General features: G+C 42.0%; 1 protein-coding gene across 1 annotated transcript; it reads left to right on the top strand.

Moving 5' to 3' along the window:
• Positions 1 to 9,380: 9,380 nt before the first annotated feature.
• Positions 9,381 to 11,213, top strand: S100Z (S100 calcium binding protein Z). Its single transcript, XM_071581535.1, is given in 2 exon segments — positions 9,381 to 9,521; positions 11,040 to 11,213. Coding segments are annotated over 2 exon segments (315 nt in total).
• Positions 11,214 to 21,271: the final 10,058 nt, after the last annotated feature.

Raw genomic sequence — 21,271 nt, 5'->3', positions numbered from 1 at the left:
TCAGCACTGCCTCAGTTCAATCCTAAACATCCACTGGTCTGATTACGAGACCAATGTGTCTGTTCTTGAACAAGCAGGGGTCACCAGTATCAAGGCCATGCTGATGAGAACTCAGCTGCACTGGGCAGGGCACGTCTCCAGGAAGGAGGATCACTGCCTCCCAAAGATTGTGCTCTATGGTGAACTCGGCACCGGCTGCCGCAAGAGAGGAGCCCCAAAGAAGAGATACAAAGACTCCCTGAAACAACACCAAACAACACCTCAGCCTTGGCCATATTGACTGCCACCAATGGTCCACTCTGACCTCCAATCAGGATTCATGGAGACACACCATTCACGACGCTGCTGCTTCCTTTGAGAATGCATGGAGAGTCAGTCTTGAGGAGAAAAGACAACGCAGAAGGAACCGTTCCTTGCCAATATCACCTAGGGAGACATTCCGCTGTGCCTTTTGTGACTGGATTTGCCTATCCTGTATCGGCCTTTTTAGCCACCAGCACGCTTGCAGCAAGCGTGGGTAGTGCCCTTCTCAAATCTTCGTTCACGAAGCCTAGCCATGATGATGATGATGACTGCACCAACATTTTCACTTGCAGTAACCCCATGATCTCTTTCATGAGTTTCCATAGTCAATTCAGACCTCATAGGTATGTACAATAGAATTTATTCTCCCCACACCACTTTGTTTATTCTGTGTTGAATTTTTCTGGCACTATATCACTTAGTTTCATGAGGTCCTTCTGAATTCTTAACAACTAGTCTTAACTTCCTGTCTCTGTATAACTGTTGTGTCAACAAAAAAAATTCATTCTTTTTCCCTTTCCCAGATCAACAGTAAATATATTGAATAGCACTGACTCCAGAACAGGTGTCTGTGGGACCCTATTGATTGTTCTGTTCTCATGTAAACCGAACAATTTGTTCATTATTTCCTATCTTTCAGTTAGCTGTTTTCTGTGTGATTTTTTAATGGTATCTCATGGCAGCCTAGTTTCTTTAAGAGTGAGAAATGCTTTCTGGACAGTAATCAGAGAGATCACTCATCATGTATTCTCTCAGGGAGTGCCAGTAGATTTGCATTATGATTTCTCTTTACTTTTCTCAGTGTACTATGTTTAGTCATGTTCCTACCCTTCTGGTTTTCAGGCCGATGTCTACCTCTTTACCCAATATGACAGCAGACCTAATGCTCCTTGGCTCTCTGGATAGTACTTGGCATTGTACCTGCCAGTTTTCTGTGCTACAGTCCTGAGCCAGTTTTCAAACAGTGGCTCCCGTTGTTCATCCACCTGAAGTTCCTCTACAGCCCCAGGGTGTCTAACAGTTTAGTCCTGACTTGTTACCTCTAGTTTTGAGGATTTGTCCTGCAACATCTTCTACCTCCACTTCAGTCTGAGGCATATCTTTCCTCATATCTCCTTCTCTGTCCTGTGTGAACCTCTCTAAGCTCCACCATAGTGAAAACACATCTAAAATACTTATTTAGGCTTTCTGCTAGTCTTTTTTTTTTAAGCATTCCTTCTGTACTCTGACCATCTACTGGCTCTTGATGCCCTCTTGAGGCTTCTTGCTCCCATTGCACTCTGTCAAGAATTCATGGCTATTTGCAGAATGCTCTCGTAACAGCTCTGGAGAACATGTCATTACTCTAGTCTTTTCTTAGATTTACTCTCCAAACAGCAGCACTAGCCTTAAGTGCTTCTGAACTTTCTTTTTCCCCCTGCAGGTGGTAAGTTCAGGATGAGTTGTTAAGGGCCATCAGTGGAATATACAGCCTGAATTCTGCAAAGCTTGTGCCTAAATTTTGGTCTTTTAACTGACCTTTGTTAAGTACTAAATTCTCTGGAGTGTTTATAGCTCCAACTAACAAGCTAAGGTATGGGCAAAAGGTATATATTTTCTCTGTTAATGATAATACTTCTCGTTTTCCTTGGTCTTGATAATACTGGCCCTTGTACAGAGCTTATTATAGTAATACAGTGGTGAAACATTTAATTGTGTATTGGAGCAGACAGGTGGGAGTCTGTCTGCTTTGGGCCCCGCAGCTTTGGTAGGTGTTGCTAGCCTGAGATCTGGAAGCAGCAGTTCTTCAGCAGGACACTAAGGGGCAGCCCCAGACCAAAAGAATATTCCTTGGTTTTCATATACATGCAAACTAAGAGAAAACTGTATTTACCGCATTTTTCAGTATTAACATCAACAGTGGCCAGGAATATTGAATCAAGTCTGTCTGGAGTGGGGTTTTCTTTTTTTTTAATCTTTTGGGAAGAATTTATTTTGACACTGGTGATGAAGAACGTGTGAGTTTATTTGCCAGTCATCTGCAAAAAGGCCCACTTGAGCTCACAGGCAGAGCAGAGAGGATGGAAAAGATGTGCTCAGCTCCATGTCTGAAGCCTTGGTGGCTACCCCATATATCATAGTATGGCCAAGCACATGTACAAACATGTAGTTGTACAGGCCAGGGGCCTTCATTTCTCAGAGGTGCTCCTTGACAGCAGAGACCTAGTCCACAAGTCCCAGGAGTCCCATTCCCAAAGTAAGAACTACTGCATGAACAGTTGGAGACCAGGAAGGAGGAACTGAGGCAGGAGTAACATAAGAGCCTACCCAGGACCAAAGAAAATCTGTGTAAGCTTTTCTTACCACTACAACCTGGTAGGCAACTTGGCCCCCATCCTGTGACTCCCTGCAAAGAGATGTCCCAATAATTATGAAACATAACCTTAACCTAGCTGCAAAATCCTTGTAGAAGGAAATGTTCATTGGCGTGAAATAGGATGAAAGCTTCTGTACATTGATATGAGTTTGAATTAATAAAAACACAAGTCAGTCAGAGCTAGCATATCTCCAGGGATGGAATTTCCTTACTGGTCAGTGGATCTAACGCAAGGGAAGTTACTGTCTGGCATTGTTCAAATGGTGATGTATTGTCAAATATTACTAATGTGAACTACAAAGCCAGCTGTCACTGGGTGTGTAGTGTCTGGTTACTGTGTGGGAGAGCTGCTCTGTAACAGGCCCCCATGCCACTACACCAGGATATTTTACATTATTTTGGCATCCTGAGTGTAGATAGACTGCATTAAAGTAATAAATAGCTAGGTTGAAACACAGCTTGATAGAGTTATCTGCTTCAAAGGCTTTCGATGAAGAAAGAACTGGAGCCAGAAATACTTCAGAACTCCAGTTTAGGGTTAATTAAAACTTTCCATGCTATTTTACAGGTAACAGTACATTCATATACAATTTGATGTTGCCTTCACAGGCTAGTAATGGATGGTTGCTCACAGAGGGAGGAAATGGTAACCGATTTTTTATGGGGAGGAGAAGGAGGAAGTAGTAGGTGGTAACTAATGTTAGTATGTCAAGTACAAACAATGCTCCAATTTCTGTCCTAAGCAGTTACCACAAGAGAACTGACACCTATGGGAACAAGCACAGTTCAATAGTCCAGACAGTTCAGTGAAAAAGTAATTCATGTATTTGGAAAAGACTTGTATAAACTTGTCCAAAACAGGACTCAGCAGAGAATGTCAGGATACACTTCAGCTGGGCAGCTCTTGAAGTGTAGCCCATTAAAAAAGATGCCTACAGAGTAAGACACTTAATTTATGTGGTAAAAGCTATTAACAAGAGATATAACAGTTCTTTGCTATTCTGCTGCCTCTGGGATCACAGCAGTTTAAGTCTTGAAGATGTGAGCTAGAGCCTGTAGGGAAGGGAGACATGTCTGATGTAAATGAATAAATCAATCAGTCACCCAGATATGGAAACAAACCACTAATGAAAATGCTAACAAACCCTAAAAATGTGAAAATGCTCATTACAACATAACAAATGCTGGTTCAAGTGTAAGTCTCTTATAAAGTCCTTAATCTATTTAATACACTCTTTAGTCTAATCTGGGCTCTGATCTAACACAGGCTTTTTAGTGCATAGTATAAATGTCCTTCTGAGCCTTGTAGTTCTCTGTTGCTTCCCATCTTTTCCCAGTTTGGGAGTACAATACTTATTCAAAATATGTGCATACCAAGAACAGTGTGAGTTTGGGAAAAATAAATAATGACAGGATGTAGGTGGGAGGGTAACTTGCCTTCCCCAGCACAATAATTACTTGTGAGAAAATATTCCCCATATGCATTCTGGCAAATGTTGAAAGCCAGATGCCCTAAGATTTTTGCCCTTAAGTTGAGTAGTATTTTACTGTGGGTTAGAATGGCACTTTATAAGCTGCTCTGGCTTAAAGACAACTTCTGTAGTTTTAAGAAGATAACAAGTTAAAATCCTGGTTAATAAGTCATAGCTTCTCCTTCCCAGCTGTGGAGGAAGAAGACAGCTGACCCATGTCAAGGACTGACTGATTTCACACAAGGCAGAACTCTGCTCATTTTTTTGAGGAGCAGAGACCAGCAATAGGATTTTCTGCCTGTGGTCTGACTGCCCTGTTTCCAAGTAGGAGGGGAGAAGCAGTCCCATAGAGTCTCCCAGCTGGGTGCACCTTTACATTACCCCAACTTAAAGTCATTGCTGGTTGGGTCCTTTCTCATATTTACAGGGAGAGGAACAACCTCCACCTCTCTCAGCAGCAACCAGTGAAATCATAGAATCATAGAATGGTTTGGTTTGGAAAGGACCATAAAGATCATCTAGTTCCAACACCTGTGCCATGGTCAGGGACACTTTCCACTAGACCAAGTTGCTCAAAGATCCACCCAACCTTGCCCTGTACACTTTCAGGGATAGAACATCTGCACCTTCTCTGGGCAACTTGTTGCAGTGTCTCACCACCCTCAAAGTAAAGAAATTCTTCCTTGTATGTAATCTAAACCCATACTGTCACTTTGAAGCCATTTACCCCTTATCTTGGCACTACATGCTCTTGTAAAATTACCTCTCTAGATTTCCTTTAGGCCCCCTTAGGTACTTGAAGGTGCTATAAGGTCTCCCTGGGAGCCTTCTCTTCTCCAGGCTGAGCAACCACAAGTCTCTCAGCCTGTCATCGTAGGTGGGGTGCTCCAGCCCTCTCATCATCTTCTTGGCACTCCTCTGGAAATCTGGTGATTGACTTCTTCTGTAAGCGTAGCGTCTATCACTTGCTGGAGCAAAGATGGCAGAATTCTGCCTTATAGAGTATTTGTGCCATGGCAGGTGAAAACTCTGCCCTTCTCCTTCTGACAGCCACTGATTTCACAGTACACACTTTAATGTTGAAAAATTTGTTAGAAGAGAATTGTAGGGGCACTATGCAAAGGTCAAGTACCTAATATGACAGTGATACTAGAACATTGAACTAGACCAGGTGAGTCAGGGGACAGGCTGCTTTAAGTTTACTTTTAGATTTGAGTGGGGAGTCAAGACTATTTGAAGGGAATTAATAAAGTCAACAAAGTCAAACTATTTGCAGTAGTGGTACATAGTGCAAAAAGTTCCAATGTCCCCAACTGCAGCTTGGGATGTTCAGACAGGCTATTAGGGCAGCCATCTCCCTCAAGGAGGTAGCGCAACACTAAAGCAGGTTACACAAAAACTTGTGAAATCTCCATTCTGGAAGGTTTTCAGGATTTAACTAAACAAAACTGTGGCTGCCTAGTCTGACACTGGAGATCATCCAGGTTTGAGCAGGCAGTGGGGCTAGGCATGTCCAGAAATGCCTTCCCACCAACACTGCTGTGATTTGGCAGTCTCTAACAAAGTTTCATCATGAATGAGGAAGGCACCAATCTTCACCATGTCTCCAGTCATGCTGCAGTCCTACTGTGTCTCTCAGCCACATGCGTGCTCCTGCTCCTGTGCTTAGCCTGGTGGAAACCAGAGAGCTGGGGGGAGCACTGATGTGGGAATGGCGGTTGCTGATACGGAGTTTGGTCTTATCCTGACTGCTTCACAGTCTGTGTTGACTTCACTTATCTCCAGTGCCCATTAGGTATCATACTAAAACAGATAGTGCTGGACAGTTGGATGAGGGATTTAAAAGTTGACCGATAGTCATGAATTCTGAGTAGACACTGGGACCTGCCTTCACAGAAATTGTGAGACCTCTGCTGTCACTAGAGCCACTGGTAAGATTTCGCTAGCTAGAGAGGAAAGGACTGGACACAGCAAATTGCATGGACCTCTTAAGAAACCAGCTAAGTGCAGCTGTTTCCTGTGTGCATGTCACCAACTAGAGTGGGAAAAAAAGTTGCTTATACAATTAGTCAGAGTAAAAGTAGCTATTGAAAGAGACTGCACATATTATACTACTGTATAAATTATTGAGCTGATGTCTTGAAGATGACAGAGAAAACCCTTCTTTCTTCTGTCCTGAGGATAGCAACTCTGAAAGTTTACACCTGCATCCTAGAAGTTGTACCTTCTGTAGACTCTGCTTAGGTAATTCATTTGCAATATTCATTAGTCAGAAGATAAGTGTAATAATATATAGACAAGCAGAAGGATTTCATACTTATGTATTGACTCAGCTGCAGGGATTTTCTGGTTGTGAGTGAAACTGTTGTTGAACAAATGGAAAAAAAACACCAATAAACCCCCAACCAAACAAAACCCTCCAACATACCAAAAACCTCCAACCCCCTAAGTATTTTTATGTTTATCTGGTTAATATTTCTGACCAATAGTTACAAGCATTAGTGAATCACAGTCAAGACAGAACCCTGTGGCTGTCACTACATAAGGGGCTCCATGCTTTTTCTTAGCATCTGCAGACAGAGAATTCCCAGAACTGGGTGGGAGAGATATCCTGTGCCTGGTATCACCCATGTTGTTCTCCCATGTGCTGCATATGGTCCAGCTAGATCCCAGTGCTTACTGGAGCATAGAAACTTCCACTATACAAAACCAGGCACCCATGTGCTATCCCTGAAAAACTACCATCTGACTCCAGAAGAGATTAGGTTCCTCTGATAACCACTTGGATCTTTTCTAAAATTTCCTTGGGCATTGACTCTCCCCTACCCTGGTGAGTACTCATGACCACAGAGTGTGTGAAGGTGTGTGCCTTGCACGCAGCACTGTGCATGTCCACGGGCACTTTTAGCCAGAACATCTTACCTGTTTCAGAAACAACACTTTAAACATGTTCACTTCCCATATCACTGGGACCCAGTATTTTTATGAGCCCCACACCCTCCTTCCCTCTCTGTTTTCCCAGAGGCCCAGACAAGAGCCCTCAGATCGTGGAGACTTGTCAGAACTGCACAGGCAGAAAAAACATTGTGTTTGAAGACAAAGGAGGCAGGCAGAGGTGTGGGCAGAGATCTATTGAGGCACTCAAAATTAGAAGTGCTTGAAGGCTTTCAGAGCTAAAAACAATGCCCACCTCATTCTCTTTCTCTCTGGCTGGAATGAAGCACAGAAAGAGCTGCAGCTCTGTGCCTTGTTCATCCGGACAGTTGTGCTTGCTGGATATGTGTGTGCAACAGGTAGAAGGCTTCATTGAGAGAAAGCAAACCTGGCACAAGCAGTTTTCCGTTACATGTTTCTGCCATGAAAACTGTGGTTATCTGGTACTTTGGGTGGTAAGTAGGCCCCACCATGGTGAAGCTGCTGTTTCTCACAACTCCTAGCCATCACTGCCAGGGTCAGCAAGATCCTGGGGTTGGGAAGAGGAAACCCTCCTGCAGCAAGGTCATTTATTCAGAGAGAGATGCTGAACTGCTGTTGTCATGTAGGACTATAAAAACGAAGTCAAATCTATTGAGCAGTGCACCCTGTAATTCTAGGAACACCTTCTGAAATCGCTTCCCTCATTTCCTCCTGAGGATACATGTACTACAACAAGAATTTAATTCAGAAAAAGACAATGTTTTAGGCTTATGGAGTTTTATCTGACAATTAGGGTAGATGTCTCAAGGGATATGTGGCACTTAGACTGCAGAAATGCTGAAAGACAAATTAGAAAGAATTCTTTTGAAAATGGTTGAAAGTTATTTTATACTGACTTGGAGACTGTTAACATTTCCTAGTTTTGAATTTCAGGCTCTGAATAGGCATATTTGTAAAAGGTCAAATGATAAAAATTATCTCATATGTTCAAACACAGGCATCTGATATGCCTAGTGAATATTTTAGTGACTCAGTTACAGCAAGAGACTTTTACTGAACAGAGTAGGCAAATGCAGAGGGAAACAGAAGACCCATCATTCTTGTGACAATTATATGTCTGTCTCTATTTGTGTAATCTATCCTCTCAGCCTGAATACATTCTTACATAGACTTCTGCTAGCCTGTCAAGCAGGTAAGTCTTGGCCTTTGCACAGTGATATTGTTCAGGACTCCAGTCTTACCTTGAAGGGCATTCTGGTTTTTTAATCTTTCTCCCAAGGCCTAATCAACATAGTGTTTCCCTGATACCTGATTTCTACTTTCAGTTACTTTTTGAGACAGGTACTCTGCAAGTAACTGCATTTTCACCTTTTTTCTTGATGTTACTTTTAGGTGTACCTTCTCACTGCATGATCAATGAAGAAAACCTTGAGGTGCCCAACTCACATGTGTTTATATTGCAGACAATTTACGTGGAAAAGGATTAGCCCAAGCAAACACAACAGAATAAATTGAAAACTACTACTTGCATCCTTATTACTGGTGATCTTCCTCTTACCACCTCTAAACTGTGGATGTGGAGCTTCCTGTGTCAATGCACATCCACTTTGGCTGCTAGTATTTGTTGAACTCTTTTTCTTGAGAAAACTTTTGAATAAGCAGCAAGGAGGGTATGCCTTTATTTTCCTTATGTTTTCAGCTGTGGGTACAAAAGAATTCCCTTTACAGTTGCTTTGCAAAATGGTTGCACAGTAGATAATTTTCTTAAATAAAAGACTTCCTTTTTATTGGGGTCACCCTTTGTAGGGTTAAGGGGGCTGCGTTAAAGACAGTCAGAAGAGCTCAGGCACAGGAGGCATCAGAAGGCTTGATCAGAAGGCTAGAGTTTATTTTTAGTTACAGCTACATTTTTTATATGATCTTATGTCCAACATGTCATGACACTATTGGTTGATCAGTTCACCTAACATACATGGAAGCGTCCTACTGGTTACAAGGCACAACACACTCTACAGGTAGTCCTCTGGTCCTTAAGGTTGCATTCATCAGTTACCTCAGACCTTAGGAGATTGACACACTCACTGTCACCCCTACATCCATTTACCTTTTGAAGTAATTCCTTGCACATTCAGGACAATGTTTTGTTTTATTACAGTCCATCCTTGCTCATACACAGTTAAGAGGATCAACTGAAAGCCCAACTTTTCAGTCTGGGTAACAATTTCTCTCTTTAGCTGGCCCTCTATCCCTTCCCAGAGACTGGCATTTGGTTTGGCTCCTCTGCAATGTCACTGGTTCTGTATCTTTGACCCACAGCTCTTCTGCTCACTGCTATGACCACAGTGCTGGAAGATGCAATGAACATCTTCATCAAAATTTTCCATCACTACTCAGGGAAAGAAGGAGACAGAAAAAAGCTGAGTAAAGGAGAACTCAAGGAACTTCTCACCAGTGAGCTCACTGACTTCCTTTCAGTAAGATGCAGCTTCTGAACCTCTTGAATTATCGTTTCATGGGTGGGATAAGCAGCTATCCAAGTACTTGGATAGGGATAGCATCTCCTTCTGCAAGGCCCATCCTGACACAGCCCCTCAGATGACAGTTCTTTGTGAAGCTGCACTGAAGGATATGAGGTCAAATGTCCCCTTTAAGAAGTGTGTTTTCAGAGAGTGGTCAAGGCCCAGTGCCCTGCCATCCACCAACAGCAGCAGAGTATTTGTACTTTGCATGTTCCTCAGTGCTTTTGAGCAGAAGGGCAAGGCCAGCCCAGAAGGAGCCATAAAATCAATGTTCAATAGGGCTTTAATTAGTTTTTTTTCTTTGTTTGTCTCATTTGCAATTATAGGGCATAGGTAAGCCCTTTGAAGAATTAAATACAGCAACCACTTCTCATGAGACAGGAAAGTAGCTTGTGCACACTGGCCACACAGTACAGCTGCTTGCGTGCCCTGCAGAGGATGCTAAGAAAAGCCTTTCAATGATAAGCTGCTGATCTGAATATCTCTATGCATATTTGTAATGTTATACATTACACAGCATGGATGCTTTTGTGGAATCATAAGCAATAACAATAGAGTTTTTATGTATTCTCTTAATTGTAAAAACTATTGTGGACACTATGACCACCAGCAGGATTTTTCTTTATATTGTATCCATTTTCTTGAACTGTATTTTCTTTTAATCTTGTCTATTTATTTATTATTCTGAGATTCAATGTTCTTGCTCCCACTGAATAGGATGTGTTTTTTGCCAAGAAGAGATCTTCCAAATGAATGTATAATACAACCACTTACAAATAGTTTGTGGAAAATCTACATATTCTTTGTTAAAGGATGATATAGAGAAATCCATCTTGTCAAAAGAAAGCCATACTCAGCATCTCCTAGAATCTGTTTGATTCATTTCAGTGTCTATTTAGTACCTGTGTTCCTTCCAAGAGTTGCACTGTCTTCAGTTTCTGATGCTTTGACTAGTGCTGTATTGTCGGGGTAGAGGGATGAGTTATGGCGGACAGAAGAGGTTGTAACAGGTTCAAGCAGCAGCAGAACAAAGAACCAAGAACTTTCTTTCTAGCTACAGCTTCAGTTTTAATCTACCTCTTGTATACAGCATGTCATCACATAATTGGTTATTCAGTTCTGCTAAGCATAGATGGAAACATTTTATTGGCTACAAGGTCTGTTACATTCTTCAGGTGACTCCCTCTTCCTTAAGGGTGCACTCCAAACTGCTCTTCTTTCAAGGATACATCTTGAACAATTCAAGATCAATTTCCTCATCAATTACCACCTCAGACATTAGAGGATGCACAGATCCACTGTCACCCCCACACTGTATTACTGTTCAGGTGCATATTTGATGCTGCATTTTATTTAACAGCATCAGTCTCGTAACATAGCAGTGAGTGGGTAACATACCCAGTGGGTACTGTGGGTGTGTCAGACTTACGCATTCAACATCTGCACAGCTAAGTCAGTTTTCTTTCTCTTTAGGGCCAAAAGGACCCCCTCCTGGTTGGTAAGATTATGGAAGATCTGGACTCCAATAAAGACAATTAAGTGGATTTTAATGAATTTGTCATTCTGCTTGCTGCCTTGACTGTGGCATGTAATGATTTCTTTGAGGAACAGCTAAAGAAAGAGGGATTTAAAAAATCCTCTATATAGTCAATCTCCTGGTCACAAATGCAAGGAAAACACACCTAGTTAGGTAGCCTTCATTGGTGTTCAGTGCATGCAAGCCATCATTCCTCCAACTGTTACAGCTGCAAGACCTTTATGGAACTGATCAGTACCTAGTGTAACCTGGACCACAGCCAACTTACACTACTTGAGATCTGGCTTTTAATATTTTCAGGTGTTGCACTCCATGCATCTGTAACATGCCTTCATCTGTTGCCCAAGGTCAAGGGCTTGGGGTGACAGATCACTTGGCAGGAGTTGAGACTCTATTTCTTAAATGTCAGTGGAAAGTAAAAGACACAGGAATGTTACTTATATTCTTTCTGAATGGAAAAATTTGGAATGAGGCACAACACTTGCAACTTTGTTTTCAGTCATTTTATAATAACCATATTTTTTCAGCTCAAACCCAGCAGATTCATTTTTGCTCAGCTCTGCTTATTCTAAGGTCTTTTTTAGATGCTGCTCTGTATCTTCTCACACTCGCATTTCAGATGTGGTCACAGCTGTTTCTTGCTACCTGAGCAGACAATACTGCTTGCCATTGTTACAGGTTCATTTCCTCCATCTCCCTAGCTTCAATTTTGTTATGCTGGCATTACTGCATCCCAGCAGTCAATCCCTTCCCCTGACACAAATAAATTTATTCATATGATAAATTATTCAAATACATAGAAGATTTAGTCAGCAAACTACTCTGAGGTCTGATGGAAGAACTTGGTCTTTGGGGGGAAAGTGTAAATATCTTTTTTCACTACTCTGGCATGGTTAAAAGCAGGGCTTTAAGGGAACACTTGTAGTAGTTTTAATGATGGAATCCCAGGGTACAGCTTTGTAATGTGAGTAATCTTATGGAATAATGATTTCATCTCACAACAATCCAAGCCACTGCACAGAAACAGTGCAAAATGGACAGTGGGACCCCATGACCAGGCAAGGAGAGAATGAAATAATCCCTTTCAGTGTTAACTTGCACTTGGGTTGAATTAAGAGCACTTCTACACTCCTCTTTGAATTAAGCATATTTTCAAAGGCAAATCCTCAAAGGCAGGGTGTTGTGGCTCTTTTCTTGCATGGAGAGCTCTCTTATTTCCTTGTTATTTTGTTGGTAACCTCAAACTGCAATCAAAGGCATCTGAATTAAATGAAGATTTTTTATTTGTATAAAAGGTTGACCAAAATAATCATTCCCCAATGAAGGTGTGCCCTGCAACATTTGAGGAATGCAGTTCACTTGTCTCCCCTTCTCAAACCCCCAAATATTATTCATTAAAGACTATATTTGTATGAAATTACATATTACTAAGAATATGTGATTTATTATAAGCAGGGGATTCTATAGGTTGTAATAAATATAACAAGAGGCAGACATCACCCTAAAAAATGGGCCACCACCAAATGATGTTATACCAGAAAAAAAGCAGAATTTGCAGTAATGACAGAGCCACAGTGTGCTGCCTCTTTAACCCTTCGGTGGCAAAAGTTATATAGGATTGATAGAAGAACAACTACAGCAACACAACAGAAAGTATTAAAGTAAAACTGGTAACAACTGGACAACTTTTTGTGTCCTTTAATGTCATGCACCTCAATATCACTGCACATGTTGGACCAGGATGGCAGAAGCATCAGAGAAGCATCAGTCAAAAAACATAAGACTGCTTTCATAGTTCCCTGTAGGTCCTGCAGGCTGTTGGTAATCTACAAGACTTTCCCCCTCCTCCAACAGAAAGTGAAAGAAGAGCAGCCTAAAGCTTCAAATCAAAGCTAAAAGACTGACCCAGTAAGGACCAGTTTGTTCTTTATGACTTCTGAGCAAGAGGCTTCTTGCAAACAAGCTCCCAAAAGTTCATAAACCCTCTGTTCATCCCTAATGAGCTGATGGACATGTACAGAGCACAATTATGCTAGGTCACAGCTGGTGGCAGCAACGTGCCCTGGGGTCAGGCAGCAAGAGTCACTGCCATGATGGAGAGGCTCAGCGGAGCCATCCCAACTGAATTTACTGTGTGCATCCTTGATTCCTCTGTGAAAGGGGCTTGCTTGCACATGAGGTGTGGGTGAATCAGAGGGGAATGACTCAAATGATCTTGGTTCCAAAGAAGTTTTATAAAACCTCATAAATCACCCTTTTTGGCTTGGCTGGCTACGTTTTTCTTGTCACTGTTTTAACTGCAAGGAGAAATGTTAAGCTCCGTCAGCTCTAAAGAAACATTTTTGTACAAATACTGGAAACCAAACAGAAAATAAAAAAATGCAGAAAATACATTCAAATGCTCAAAACCACAAAGCCCTGGCACAGTTTGGGGTCCTGGGGTAAGACTTGCCATTCTGTTCCTGGGCTAACTATGGGCAGGACCACTGCACCAGTTGTCCTCTCTCAATCTTCTCCCACTGGAGCCAACTATTGTTGCCTTCGTAGACATTACTTCTGAGAAAGATACCTAAAGATCACCTGAAAGTTTTGAAATGCCTCTTAACCAGCAATTCCCAAACTGTGAGCAATCCCCTATTCTGTAAGCGCTACTCAGGAAGCAGAACTGCATTGAAGCCACTTACAGTGGTTGTGCAAGGTGGTGCTTGTAAGGCCAACACTTTGTCCTGCAGATGTGAACATTCAGGTTTGGCTTCTCTCAGAAGGGAAAAATGTCTCCTTCAAACAAGAAGGCAGGTATTTTTTCTCATTGTTTACTGGCACTTTTCCTGCTAACTTCAAGTGTTCCTGTAGTTCATGAATCTAGAAAGCACTTTGAAGCTTTACGTGCAAAAGGAGTTTGCTGTCTGGCTTTGTCCAAAGTCCCTCAGCTTTAAGAACTATGTCTAATTACAGACAATTTTTCTGTTTGTGTTATCAGACTGTCTGAAACATCTATAGAAAATTGAACACCAAAATACGGCCTAATATTTTTAAGTTTCATCAAAGACTCCTAAAAACACAGCAATGCCAGACAAAATCTTTTCCGTATATTGTGAAATTGTTTTGCTTGACATCTAAAAAGCAGATTTTCAGAAGATAAATTATATTATCTTGAAAGCCTCAGCCTCTTCCATTTGCTTTTATTTCAGTTAAAAAAAACCCTTCAAGTGCCAGTGCAACTGGGTACATAAAGCTTGATGCATTATCTGTTAATAAATTTATAACTTCTTCAGATTTGATATCCAACTACCAATCCCAAAGAACTACATCTGACACCACTATCAAGACAACTGGTTTGTAATGGAGCTGTGCCTCCAAGCTGTGACCTACCAGCCATGTCCATAGGAATGCTGAAGAGTGGGAACACTCTTCAGCAGTGTAGAGGGTGTCAAGCATAATGAGTTAATCACCTTCCTGCATCACCATTTTGTCCTTGTAAATGTGAGGACAAATTTGCTGGGTTGTGGGGAAAAAAGAGATATGACTCTAGGAGATCCCAACAGAAGAGGTGATGTTTCCAGTAGTCAACAATGTCATTAACTGGTTCCTACCAATAGTGGCAATGCAAATCCAGCACAAGTCACTCAGCCACCCAAGGCAGACTCCCTTTCCAGCCTTCATGCCACAGCATAAAGCAGATCATAGCTAGGAGGAAACTCTAAGGGATAGCTCAGAGTCCATCACTTAAGCTCAGCAGCACAGGAAATAGACCCATCTTCTCTGATCACAGCCTTGAAAAGGTTGGGTAAAAGGTCAAACACAAAACTTGTATCTGAAATCAGATTAATCTATATAAAGGTTTTTGACTGGCAGGAAGATTTGTTGGACTGTAGCATGAAGTCATGCGCATGTCTAATAAGGTGTTTGATCGACAGGCCAACAATTATTAGATATGTCTTTAGGAATAATTAAGTCTGTTGAATGGCACTGTATTATTTGAAGAAAAAAGGGGTCACATTTTCAGCTTTATCTTTCTTCTTCCACATGTTATGGCATGAGAGAGAATGTTTCATTTGTGATCTGGTAATGTATTTTCCAAACTAGGTCCATCCACATCCTTTCCTCTGATTTGGGGTATGGTGGTTTACAGGCCCTAGGCAGCCATCAAAGAGAGTACATGAATGAACTTCACCAGAAATAATAAAATAAATTAAAAAAAAAAAAGAAAGAAAAAAAAGAAAAAAGAAAAAAAGGAGCAAAAAACCTTGTCCTTTTTAAATACCAGTTCTCAAGTCACTTGCAATCAGTTGTGTATGAGGGGCAACTCCCAAGGAAGCGAACTGCAGCTGCATCCACTTATTTTGCCCTTGCAAGTAAATTCTCAGCTGATGTAAAATGACAGAGCCTATTGCATTTAGTGGCATAATTTTTTAACAGCTGAGGACATGTGCTTGAGACTTTAAATTAGGTTTCAATGGAAAGCTGTGTTTCTCTATGCTGGTTGGCTAAATAAGGACGTGTTTGTAAAACTGCCAATGTTGCAACAAGACAGCTAAGAGGAAGACAGAAGAAGCAGTTTCTCAGAGCACAGATATCTTGGGGAAAATTAGTGGAAAACATTCCTGTTACATATTTGCTTTAAATTCTAAGCTGTCCTCCAAGGTCTTGGTTGACTTCCTGGGTTGCAAAGGAAGTCGTCAGTACCATAGCTTTCAATGATCTATGACTGGACTCTGCCTTAAAACTCTGTGTATTGCTTTGACTCTACATTCACAGCAGTTACATGAACCCAGAGAAGTGCTACAGAATAAAACTGTGGCAGGAAAAAGACCTGTGCATAGGAAAAGTTGTAAAGAACAGAAAAGCAACTGAAGCACACAGAGCATTAGTTAAGGTGGTATTTTGGGAGATGAAATATGGCAAGAAGTTGAGAATGCTGCAGAAAGATGTGAAATCCTCAGCTCTGTCTGGGGACATCAAATGGCAGCAGCAAATAGAAACCCATGGCTGAGCAAAGCGTTTGGACAAGATACAAGGCTGGAGAGCTCCACCCCACTAAACTATTGAGACCTTGGCTATGTGAAAGCAAAGCTGGTTTTCCCTATCACTAATGAGGTAACTCTGCAGTTTTCACTTGGGGAATGCTTTTTTCCAACATTTCCAGGACCAAAAGAATAGTATTGCAAGATGAAGAACTATCACCCTCAGCACAGCAAGTCAAGTGCACCCAAGGTAAAGATGGTCTATGACATTGCTATCAAAAGTGAAGCAGCCTTTATAGTTCAGGAAGTTGAAAAGAGCTGACCAGGTGATCTCAAGGTCTTTTAAGGTATATGATTTTTACACTGACTCAAAATATTTCTGTGCTTTCACACAAAAGCATCTGGAGGCTAATTGATTGAGTTGGCACTGCAGACCATACAGTACTGAGGATAACAAATGAAGAATCACACACATATGAAAAATAAAGGACAAAGTGAAAAGGCCAGTTGACAGGATAAATCTACTATTTTGCTGTGTATGCTGACATCTCTTTTCTGACTCATATTGACTCATTGAACTGCGTAACACTCCACAGTGTTTCTGAGGTGGGTCCACTACTGTGATGTCCAACACTACCAGAGATGATTTTGTTGAATTACAGTATTTTCCCAAATGAGAAAGACTTAGCAAGAAGGGTCACTTCAGCTGAGAAAAACTTGTCTATCTCTGATAAAAATTCTTAAAATACTACTAATTAAAGTGGTGCTTCATCAAAGATAAAGTTTGTAGTTCATAGATTAAACAAATTTTGGAATGTGACTGAGATTTCTCAATATATCTGAAATTATATTCTGTATAATAAACTGACCTCAACATTGATAAAATGAAAAATATTCTAGTAACCCAGAGTTGAACAGGAAATTTGGAAGAGGAGGAATGGGACTGTTGCTTGGTGAGGGTCACAAGGAGAATGTGGCAGCTGTGGGAGAGGCTGTAGCATGGTGTCCTCTGCAGATCTGGCACAGGACCTAACCTGGGCCACAAGGGTTACGCCTCCAAGCAAAGTCCAGCTGCAATAACTGTGCAATATTTTGAAATGGAAACTCTCCTTTTGCAAGGACACTGGCACTGATCAGAGAAGCTGCTGCAGCTGGCAAAGGCAAACACTTTGGTCAATAGATGTGGATCAAAGAGTCTGCTTGGGTACCTTACTGACACCTGTATGTGGCTCTGGTGTTGGAGTCTTGCACATGTCCTTGAGAGGAGAGGTGCTATGTGAAGGATTTTCAGAGGACACAGGTCCAGAAGCCACAGGTACAGGTGAAAATTAAACATCTCAGGAAATGTCCAGCATCTCTCCTAACACCAGAGTGATGGCACATACCCTCACTGGTTGCCCCTTCCATATCCCTTCTCTCCTTTCTGGGAAAAAAACTTTTATCCCACTTCTTGGCCCTGACTGCTTTATGTAGATGCTGGGTTGAGTCACAAGCAGAGCTGGTAGTGATAACCGCCCTCAGGATAATCTCAGAGTCTGAATATAATGTTTGCTTGATTATTTGTAACCTGCTAAACTGCAAGTTTCACAATTTTGCTCTTAGTCAATGCCATAAATAGAGTTAATGCAACACTTATCATCAAGCCTGCATGATGCTGATAGGCTTTCAGTTCATAAATCACATGCATTTGTCATCCTTCTAAACCACTCAACATGACAAATCACACATCTCTTGTGTCAAACTGCCCAGAGTTAATAAGCTTGCTTGCTTTACCTTACAGAAAGTTCAGCTGTATTTAAAGCCAATTCAGACACACAGAGAGAAGTAATAAAAGTGATGTTACAGAGAAATGTTTGAGGCTTGGAAGAGGTTTGTCATACCTAGCACAGAGCTGAGTGAGACAGAAATCAGTGATGGAGATGACCACAGAGGGAGGAGTCCTGGGCTCAGGTTGAATTATGGGCTGTTGGAACACCTGCCTGACACTGAAACCAACACAAGAGTAAAGGAATGAAGCACAAAATGGGATCTCAGACTTCTCACTCAGGCTTCTGCTGCTGGGAATGTTCTTCTTCAGCTATCATTGCAACTTTGACTGAGTTCTTGCAAAAAAGACATACCAAATCATTGACAGGTCCAATTTACTTACTTTATTCTTGTTGAATTCTACCTTTAGTATTTTATGTCCATAGTCCAAGTGCTTAAATGGTGTTTCCAGTAGTTTGCTGATGCATTTAGCAGAATAGGTGGTTCCCCATTGATAACTGCCATGGCAACAAACTCATTTCTCATACAGCCTCAAAAACAGTCCTCAAGTGTAGTCATGACCACAGCCACAGTTGCCATCCTGAGTGATCTGGCAGCCACTTTGGGCCCTGTAGACAACAAGGGCTTTAGGGCTGTTAATAAACTCCACATAGTTTGGTTTATTTATCCTGGGTCTCCACTCTGGATTGCCTCCTGGCCTGGTCCTGGACAGTGCCATGACCATTGCAATGGGACATAATGGTGAGTGGATATGCTGCATATTCTTGATAATTTGCCCTTATCAAAAGTGATAACATGAAGCATGGTGTAACCTCTTCAGTGGAGACAATACCTGATGGATACTACAGGATATGGCTGCTAAGTTCCTCAGGACTAAAGTGAGGTATTCACTAATAGTTTGTGAATACTGAGTGTGAATTTAGTTACCCCAATGTTTTCTCACCCAGTGGTGACTTCCAGTCTACATTGGATATGGACCAGAAGCAGAAGCTTCTTACATGTTTGGCTTTGGTACAGAGAGTTTTCAAAGTGGAATCTTGTGCAAGTCTGTATCAAGGACATGGCTTCCTAATGGCCTCCGGGACTGTGATTTGCCATACAGATTTCCCTTTGCTTTCTTTTCTGTGATGTTATTTCAAATCAGTAACTGACTGCTCCCATGCAACTTAGCAAAGATGGGACCAAAAATTTAGCCCTTGCTGTAGCATTTATACACTTCAGAGCCACTGATTTCTTTCTCACCTTAATCTGAGCAAACCACTCCCACTGTTCAGAAATAATATGATGAAGCATTTATAACCAGTTGCAACTGTATAATAAACCACACATGATGTGTTGTAATCCCCCGCTCTTTCTTCAAAGACACAGACATTGGTGTGAGAACTGCAGCTGCCTGGTAAAAAGCAAGGGCTGACCACCTCCAAGACACCATGAAGGAAATGAAAAGCTAATCCATGAATGAATTCTGAGTTACAGTAGGAAAGAGCATATACGTTGTTCAGCACAATGTTCAGCAGCTAACATGACACAAAGTTTAAAGTTCAGTCAGATGTCTCACACTCTACAACACCCCACACAGCGTCTCATCAGCCAGCACTGAGCAGTGGTGAGAAATCACCATGAACATCAAGGGTGGAGTGCCCAAGACAGGAGAAATCCTCTTTGCTTGAGTAGTTGAACAGCAGTCTTGCTGCTGCTTCTCTCAGTTCAGGAAACCACCAGTCAAAGAAAAGCAGAGGGGCTCCTGTGAGACATGCAGCAGTTGGGCTGATCTCCGTGGAGTGGAGCCAGAGCTTGTCTGGGGTAGTGTCTGTACAGGAAGTATTAACTCATGTTTATTTAAGGTCCCAGTGCTAGATAGAGGTTAGGTCTGCTCCAGCTGCTATGCTGCTATCCAGCTGCAGCTGACGAATGAGGAGTGCTGTCTTAGTCAGCTGTGGACCCAAGGGACCCTTTTGGGGAGCAGAAAGAGGGGCCATAACACCTAGCCCCTCTTTGCTTCAGGGAGGAATCCCTGAGGAGTGTCTGTAGCTTAAGCACTTCTCACTAAAAAATCTCAGTATCAAGTGTATCATCCACGTTCTTCCTGTAGCAATTACTTCACCTTCTAGGAGGAGAAACTGCATTTACGACCTGTATTATAGCACAGAACATGACTCAATCACCATGGGGTAGGGTAAAATGGAGTTTATTTAACTACTATATTTATTCACGTTTATTTTCTCCACCTTTTACTGCATCTGGGATCTCTTTTCTGCTATAATAGCTCACACCTACAAACTTGGAGCATGAGGGGAGGATTTCCATTGTGGGGCAGGCTGGTATCCCAAAGCATTCAGCTGAATGGCATAAAAACCCCACCCACAAGCACTGCTTTAACAGTCTGAGGCTCAGCAAAGGCTGGGGTGCCCCAGCAATACCATTCTGAGGTGCAGCAGAGCTGGCTGGGTGATACCTTGCACACAGCCCAGCCTCTCACTGGCACAGTGGCATCCCATCACTTCTGTCAGAGAAAGGGGCTGATCCCAGACTAAGTTACAGTTGTTAGCAGATCAAGGTGACAGAGCGTGAGAGTGACTAGATTATCTACCCTGTAGCAGGGTGTGACTGGTAATGCATTTTGTTATTAACAAAAAACATTGTCCTACAGAGTGTTAACATGACTCAACCCTATGAAAGAAAAATGACACTTTCCTCATTTGCCCAAGGGCTTGTGTCACATTGAAGGTGCTTTTCACTTCAGAAATGCTGTAGAGATGTTTCAAAATTATTTTTCTTTGCTTTGTTAGTCACATTCTCATCTCTTTAAGAGCTCAGTTTCTGCCAGTGGCTTTTAACAAATGCAGTGCTTCATCAGGCAAAGGGAGGGTAGAGGGGAAAGAGATCTGTGATACCTTGTGAGGAGACCGAAGAGTTGAGTGAGAAAATGGCCTCACAATCTCTCTCATCCTCTGACTGCTGGGATGTAGGGCTGGGACATAAACCCTTTCTACCTGGACTAGCCTTTTATGGTATCTATTTGAGTCAGGTGTGGAGGCACTGCAGGGCATCACTCCTGCCACCAGCAGCAGCTGCACCTCTCTGCATATGATTTCCTATTGCCATCCCAAATACCTGCCTTCGCCTGGCATTAGAGATGTGCAGAGGGAAGCATACGAGTTTGGAGGCAGAAGACAGCCCTGTGTTTGAGGACAAAGGGAATTACCCCAGGCACCGGGAGGCTTTGCAACATGGCTTGGCAGGATGTCATTGTGCTTTGTCTGCTCCTGCTGAGCACAGAGAAGTGGAAAAACACCTTAGGACCTCTGTAAAAAACAAGCTCCACAATGATTGCAAGGGGTGTTTATTTTTGCACTAATGTTATATAGAATATTAGTATGCTCAAAACAAACTCCTACAGATGTTGCACAGGAATTTCAAAGTCACCATAGTGCTGT

Source organism: Pithys albifrons, chromosome Z (genome assembly GCF_047495875.1).
Source record: "Pithys albifrons albifrons isolate INPA30051 chromosome Z, PitAlb_v1, whole genome shotgun sequence".
Classification (NCBI taxonomy): domain Eukaryota; kingdom Metazoa; phylum Chordata; class Aves; order Passeriformes; family Thamnophilidae; genus Pithys; species Pithys albifrons.
Note: the sequence above shows the minus strand (reverse complement) of the source record. Positions and strands in the feature narration are given on the sequence as shown.